Here is an 8264-nt window from a genome sequence, read left to right as displayed (position 1 = left end):
AAAGTCCCTCCCGGAGGACTTGTTCCCCGAATTTTTCCGCCCTTAAAAATTCGACGACCTCCGCCGGGTATTTGAACCCGCGTACTACGAGTCATGAGGTGGGAATGTTACCTCTAGACTACGGAGGCCGCTTTTCCTCTAGGCTTACTGTAGGCAAGTACTATAAAAAGAGGTCATAGCCCCTTTCTTCCATATCCTCTCAATTCCTCATTTACTGTTATCCTAACATGCAACACTGTACAATTCTGTACAGCATACACCATCGTCGGAATCCGTTAAAGACTATTTATGCAACACTGTATACCTCATGCAGTTAAAAAAGCATTATTGAATAATCAACCAGACCCTCATTTAATGGATTGGCGATTCTTTCCAAGAAATAAAAGGGTTTAACATTCCTGTAGTGCAGAGATTAGGAATGTGTACTGTCACAACCTCTTTACATCTGTGCTTGAAACTCATCAACCGCACACATAAGATCTGACATTTTTAATGGTTCACAGTGTTGTGATTGTTACACAATGAGGTCTTGTAGGTGGGCACCAATTATATAACCAGTGACATTATTATAATGTTCTCATGCACACGCACTTATACCTATGTACAAACATCTGTACTGTGCTCTAAAACCAGTAGTGGAATTTTGTTGTGTGATGACAGCAACAGCAAGTTCTGCAAAGAGTTGTTCTAACCTACTTACGTTCATGTTCTACTGTTTATAGATGGAGGCTAGTAAGAGTTATAAAACATAGTGTTCTGTGAAGGATGTGTTGTCTAGACAGTTACGTTTATTTTGTAGTAATTCCAGTATGCTGTTTCCAAAAGTTAATCCATTTCTATCAAATAAAGTAAACTTAACGCTGATTGAATAATGTTTCAGTATAATATATAAATCTGTTTCCAGATAACACCAAGTTTTTGTAGTACACAGATTCTTAACGTACATAATTACTTTCATTAATTCATCTCAATTTAGCTACTGCTGCTACTGCTACTGCTACTGCTAATACCATCACAGTTCTATTTTTTCTCTCTTGTCTTTTCTGTCAGTTCATTTCATAATTTATGTTTCTATTCCCTTAGTGGGGTTTGTACCCTTCTAACTTTGTTCTTCAATTGGCATCTAATTTTGTATAAATACTTCCCAATGTTTTTTAACTAGGCCGTGGGTTTGATTCCTGATGAGATCATTGGATTTTTCAGTTGACCTAATCCTTCCAGCTGCACAGTTGGTCTTGGGTTGACTGAGCCTCTAACAGAACTGAGTACCAGGATTCTTCCTGGTGGTAAAGGGCGGCTGGTGCATAAGGCTGATAGCATCACTGCACCATCAAACCATGTCAAAAATTCAAGAAATGAAGTAATTAAGACATGTATCAAAATGACCATATGTTTTGGTTGTAAGAAACAAATAAGCATTTTCATTAAAATCCGGTCCCTACGCATGTCACATTCGCCAACTGTTTGCTTAATTGAGCCATAATCATTAATCATCTCACTCAGCAAGTCAGATTAGGTCCCAAGGGCATCAATTTTTTTCCTCATTTTAGAGATTTCCTATTATGTGTGTCTGATGTCTATTTTAATGCCTTGATATCTTTCTCCTGATTTTTAACATAAGCCAAAATCTGGCTGATCTTCACCTCTTCAACTTGCAGGTTGGCTTAATCTCAAATCCAGCAATCACTACCTTCACTAATCCCATACACAAAATTATAGCTGGTTAGGTTCCGTTTCCCTTCATGTATGGCATTCTCGCCTTCACTTTCTGACACAAATCCACTAATTCTGGAGTGATATGTTTCAATATCCACTCCCTTTCTAATGCTTCAGAAGCACATCTGACCTCGAACCATGTCTCAAAATTGAGTCCCCCCATTTTTGTCCATTGCCTAGAGATTTTATGCAAGCAGTCACATGGTAGTTTACAGAGGTTATTCTGTGCTGCTAGTGATGCAGCCTGGGAAAGAGCACTTGTACTTCCATCTGTCTCTGCAGTGCTATTCTGAGGCTGCAGGAATGCATGTGTTTATGGGTGTGAACCCCCTATGGTTACCTCCTTTAAAGGAAAGAGTTTGGTGTCGGGATGAAAATGAATTATGTGGCTAACTTCAGTCTTTATCCCTTATAAGCTAACTATCCTCTTAGGTACTGCCATCACCTATAAAAGACTTATCCTCTTCCAGCATCCTAGGTAAATCCATATGGGAAAACATATCTTGCAGCACCAGTTGTCTTGTTGCCACTGGAAGTGTGGGAGTTACAAAGTTCTGATTTTCACAGTGTGAGAGCAGAGCACAAAATCTGCACTGAATGAAGCTATGGGCTCTCAGGTCTCATACCAGGTTTAAAAAATTGATGCGAAGGCACTGCATGTACATTCTCATATATGATTGACCTTGGCTGTGTTACCAAGAAAATTACATTGATTGCTGTTTTCTAGCCCATTGTTGGTCACTGATTATACAAGCTAGAACATGTATGTATTGCATAGTCAGTTTGGCCCCTGGTGCACATACTGTTATTTTCCTGAAGTAACCACATATAAAGTTTTATTTAGGACACTGATCTCCATAAATTACTGAAATTCATAGCTCTTTTTTTTTTTAAAGAAAATTACCATTTTGTTTGTTGGGGCATATCTTAAAGGCCCCTATTTTTCGAGCTAGAGTGTTCATCACATTGACGAACAGTGACACTATAGTGACTCTCCACATCAACCCTGATGATGTGTCAAGAGCTAGTCTCTGAGTCATTGGTTTTTAATTCAACTATGATATATGTGATGGCCTGAGAATATTTTAGTACATTTGTTTGGAGCGAAAACTTCAAATCTTTCATTTACATTGTTAACAGCTCCATGCACTTTCCTGCTGCATGAAGGCAGTTTGCACAGCAGATGCTGCCCAGGGTGTGGAGACATGTCGTCTTTCCTGTGGAGGTCATGGCTATATGACCTGCAGCAGTATGCCCTCTATATATGGACTTGTCACAGCAGCATCCACCTATGAGGGAGAGAACACAGTGCTGCTGCTTCAAACTGCCCGATATCTCATGAAGGCATGGCAACAGGCTGTAGGAGGCATGACTATGACCCCCACTGTGGCATACCTCAAGCAGGCAGTCTCGGGAAATAATGGTCCATGGTCCTGGGAGAATACAACAGCTTGTATCATTAGGGCTTATCAACAAGTAGCAGCAGGGTAAGGTTCTTGTTGAAAGTTTCCTACTTTCATAGTTATCACTGTCAGTTATTCAAATTCCCTTTTCTTCAATTGCTTTATAAATCTTTTATAACCATGTTTGCAGTTTCCAGTTGAGTACTAGTGAGTTTGTTTTGTTGTGTGTTAATTATTTGTCTGTAATAAATAATGCAACATTGGATGACCAAGGGGTTGGAGTTTGAGTCATGGTAGGGTCAAGAATTTTCTCTTCTCCACGTTGTCCAGACCTGCTCTGGGGTCCACCCAACCTCCTATCTGGTGGGTACTGTGGTTGAAGTGGCCGGGGCATGAAGCTGACCACACCTCCAGCTAGTGCTGAAGTCAAGAAAATGTGGATCTATACACAGACTCCCCCATAAGCCTTCGTGGCATAGTGCTTAATTAGTTAAGCACAAGGACAACGTAATCCTCTTTATAGGAAGTCTTTTGTTGAGTACTTGATGAAGGATGGCAATTACATTTATCTTAGGTCTTCTGGTTGATATTTTCAGAATACATTTCTTGAAACCAGTAAACCTGGCTCTTTGCTTTCTACTCATAAATTCTTTTGAATGTAAAACTGTCTCAAAAGATTGTTGTGTTCTAAACAGTATTATTAATGTGTTAAGAAAAATAATTTGGATATATTCAATGAAAATTTCAACTTGATGTTCCTTTCCAAATTTTTCAGAAGATGAAACATACAGAGTTTGAGTGTAGTGACATTTTCAATTGCTTGTTGGGATTTACAATTGAGAAAATATGTCATTAGACAGGAACTAACTGTAACTGTTGTCTGTGAGCCAATCATTTTGTGGAAAGTACATTCCTAATATACCTATACAGGGTGTTTTTAATGAACTTGACGTGTTCACGGTTTTGTGCTTCACCACAACTAGTGCACCGCTGGCTGCGAAGCACAAATGAATTTTACCGATGACTCGGCATGCTGATAAGACTTGGAATGAAGGGGAGATCTTACCTTCATTCACAGATCATGGGATGTGTTGAAAATGCTGTCCTTCTACACATAGACAATCCTTGCACCAGTGGAAGAGGTTATGAATTACCTTCTGAAAATGCTTTGCAGGAATATTTGAAATTTCCCTACAAATTTTTTCTTTCAGTTCTTCCGTTGCAGGGTTATTGCTGTAAACACTGTCCTTCAAACAACCCGAGAAGAAAAAATCACAAGCATTAAGATCAGGTGAACATGTTGGCCAAATACCACTGCTGATAATTCTGTCCCTGAAGACATCAGACAAAGCCTGCATAGACATATGTGCAGTGTGGGCAGTAGCTGAGTCTTACTGAAAGCAGCCTTAGTCTTTCTTTTTCTGTCTACTCTGAAAAGAACTGCCCAAGAATAACCTGTACATATCTTTCACAATTAATTGTTTTGTTAATAAACACAGGTCCAACAATCCTTCTTGCAATTAAAGCACACCAGCCACCAACTTTCACTGGATGGAGCAGGGCTTCGTGAGTTAAATGTGGATTCTGTGAACTCCAGTAACGATTTTTTGCTTATTTATATATCCCTGCAAGTGAAACAATGCTTCATCAGAAAAGAATGTCAGTTATGGATCGATCTCACCTTCAACAACAGCCTGTAGAAACCAACTGCAAAAGAAACCCTGATAGCTGAATCGCATGGCTGCAAGGTGTGGATTGTTGTTTTATAGTGTCTATGCTTCAGAAACTGTGTTGCTGTTCTTGCACTAGACTTTGACACTCCAGTCTCTAGAGCTAGATGTTTCAGTAATTTTCAAGGTATATGTTCAAGACTGGCCCCGATGTCATCTAACTTCTCAGTAAGCATTTGAGGCTTATGTTTTGTTTCCTTGTCTATTAAGAGTCCTGTTGTTTTAAGTTTATTCACCAAATTATGTTTGTCTGCTGGGAACTCTTTCGTCACAAAATTGACATCAAAATTGTTGCTGACACTTTCCAGCAGATCTGTATTTCATGTATGTGTCATACAGAGGTACGCATTACTCTAAAGTATAGTGAACCATGTTGTGCCACACTGCTGACTAACTGTTAACTGGGAAGAAATTGCTCATGGTGCTGATAACTCTTCCCTACTGCTCACAAATCATGAACACACTACCAAAAATGAACAGCACTGTCTGCTGTGTAGGGGTCTACAAGTTAATTATTTTCCTTCATTCAAAATATTATCAGCCGTCAAGCATGCTGAGTCATCAGCATAAATTGTGTGCGCTTCATGGCCAGCGATGCACCGGTAATGGTGAGGTGCAAAGCTGTGAATGTGTCTAGTTAATAAAGATATTCCCTGTAGAACAGTGACATGGGGAAGAAAACAATTTAACCTCTTCAGATGCAAGGCATTAGGTAGAAGCCCTTTCTTCCCTTTCATTATTGCTTTCGTTCTCTGCCTCCTTTTCTTATTGGCCCTTTCTCTTCTTTTATCTTTTGCTCATCTCTGCCATTTCCATTGTCCTTTCTTTTCCTCTTCCTCCACTTCTTCTGTTCCTTGTTCTTTCTGTCCAGGGCCCACACAATTGTGCAGTCAGGGTCCAATAGGGCAAGGATAAAAGCACTACCAGGTTTCACAGACATGGTATGGTAATTCTCATTCCTTGGATTTTCCTTGCAGAAAAATCAAAATGTGTGCTGAGAACATGGATAAGAGGATCCGAGGAGGCATCTGTCCTGAGGATGCATGGAATATGACATCAGTGGAACTTGCTCAGTGTGCTGAAGTAAGTTTGGTATATGTATTTAAATAGAAAATGCATGGGTTGTAATTATGGCACATTTATTTGTGATTTTTTAACAGATCTGTCAGCAGCTTAGACTATACAGCACTGAAAGATGGGATGATGATGAATAATGAATAGGAAATTATGTGAAAGTTATCATGGCTTGGGCTGGGGCCACACAAGTGCACGAAGTACGTCTGTTGCAACAAATGTTCTTTATGACAGACGTTGCTGAGTACACCACACAGCTGCAGAATGTGGTGCATAGTTTTTTGTCTGCAATGGAGCCAGAAGAAAGCTTAGCATTCGCCTCTCTTGTTTATTTCTACAATGGACGTCATGACGTTCATTAAAATGAATGCATTTTGTGTACTCGTGTGGCCCCAGCCTTAAGTAACTATCCTTATATTTTTATGGAGGGACTGAAGAAAACTATGAGAAACTTCAGTTGGAGCAAAGAGTTCTGCCTTCTGTATAGTCTGGTGAAAGTCAACTGAGGTTTTTGAGGACTATATCACCCCCATCTTCAGGGTTGAAGTGCAAGCTAAGCAAGAACCCAGCAGCAAGCAGGGCTTGCTTCTTGCTTGGCCCACTTCCTTATGTAATACATATTATTAGTGCTTATTTATTTGTGGAGATGAGATGGGCAGGACATGTAGCACAAATGGGGGCAAAGAGGAGTGCATATAGGATATTGGTGGGAAAGCCAGAAGAAAAGATACCACTAGGAAGACCAAGATGTAGGTGGTTGGATAATATTAAAATTAATCTTAGAGAGAGGGGATGGGGTCTTATGGACTGGATTGATCTGGCATACAAGACCAGTGGAGGGTTCTTGTGAACGCGGCAATGAACCTTCAGGTTTCATAAAATGCTGGGAAGTTCTTGAATAACTGCACAACTGGCGGCATCTCTAGAAGGGCTCAGCTCCATGAAGTTAGTTATTAGTAGCTTAGGCTACATAGTGTTGAATAGTAAGGTGATTAGTGAATGATGAATTGGGAAGGATGAAGAAGAAAGTGTTAAATTTCATATACTATCCCAGCATTTGCTTGTAGAGGCTGAGAAAAACTTCAAAAGACCTCAGTCAAGATAACCATCTCTGGGCTAAAATCTGAACCTGGTACCTCCTGAAATGGAGGAGGAATGCTGCCTATTTAACTGTGGTTTTCAGTGACTTGATAGAAAATGACATATTTCCCAGCCACATAACATTTCTTCATCCTCTGCATTGAACATTGGGCCCTCAATTCTTGTCATAATACATTTGCTCTGCACACACATTGCAAGACACAGAAATGATAATGCAAACCACATCATCTGGTGTGATTCAGGTAATTGCTGTTTTCTTCTTTAAATGCATCTAGAAGGCAGTGAAATTTTTGGGTATGTTTGTATGTATGTATGTGAGGTATGTATGAATGGGTGAGTGGATGGATCGCTCAGTGTTTATTCTCAGTCTTAGTAATGCACCTTTGATCATGTGTTGACAATGACATGGCTGTTGCCACATTGTCACACTTTCATTTACTATTTCTTTATTAAAACTGTCACAACACAACTATACTAAGGTCAGTGCCAAGGTTGGCTCTGCTGCATGTTTTGGACATTAAGAGCCATCATCAGGCAAATACATGGCTAACATATATACACCACTGAACTGCAGTACTAGTAAAACTGGATACAGTAATATTAATTATATTAAAATAATTGGCATAAAAATACAATAAATTAGACTATATAAAACAAAAGGTATAGTATAAAAGAGGAATAAAATTCTTCAAGTGATGCTTTATATTATCGAGTCAGTCATTGGTTTTGGTGATTTTGTTGTGTTCCCACGGACAAATTGGAGTATTCTATGTTTTGTGTATATAATAAACTGTTTTGGAGGCACGTGATGTAGATGTAGTAATATTAACCCTTTACGGTGGTTTGACGTTTGTCGTACCGTGGTATTTAAATGCCCCTGTCTGTGGTTTCACGTACTGTGTACGTTAAGCTGTAAGCTAAGTTTCGAAATGGCATAAGAATTGAAAGGATCACGCTAGAATTATGCAGTTTGGACTCCCCTGTTATGGAGAGAACGCAGTCGCTGAATGTACGCATGCAACTGCACCTCCTATGCCAGGAAGTCTAAAAATAAACTCGTGACTCACAGTGGTATCAACGCTGACTATAATTTACACATTCCAAACACATGATATGGTTTAGTGGTTAGGAAAGCTAAGAACAAACAGCGCCAGCGGTTGTTTGTGAAACGTGTTGAAAGGAACTGTCCTTTCAGTGGGTGCGTGTTTACTTGAACGAAAGAAGGGTCTATGTCGTCTAA

General features: G+C 39.6%; 1 protein-coding gene across 1 annotated transcript in view; it reads left to right on the top strand.

Annotated features, from left to right (window-relative positions):
• LOC111874345 (probable peroxisomal acyl-coenzyme A oxidase 1) overlaps positions 1 to 8264 on the top strand; it is a 32941-nt gene that overhangs the window by 17838 nt on the left and 6839 nt on the right. The window contains exons 9-10 of the mRNA XM_023869781.2: positions 2857 to 3203; positions 5827 to 5932. Of these exons, the coding sequence (XP_023725549.1) occupies positions 2857 to 3203; positions 5827 to 5932 (453 nt within the window). The remainder of the gene's footprint in view (positions 1 to 2856; positions 3204 to 5826; positions 5933 to 8264) is intronic.

The sequence above is a fragment of the Cryptotermes secundus genome, unplaced genomic scaffold (genome assembly GCF_002891405.2).
Source record: "Cryptotermes secundus unplaced genomic scaffold, Csec_1.0 scaffold49, whole genome shotgun sequence".
NCBI classification, from domain to species: Eukaryota; Metazoa; Arthropoda; class Insecta; order Blattodea; family Kalotermitidae; genus Cryptotermes; species Cryptotermes secundus.
Note: the sequence above shows the minus strand (reverse complement) of the source record. Positions and strands in the feature narration are given on the sequence as shown.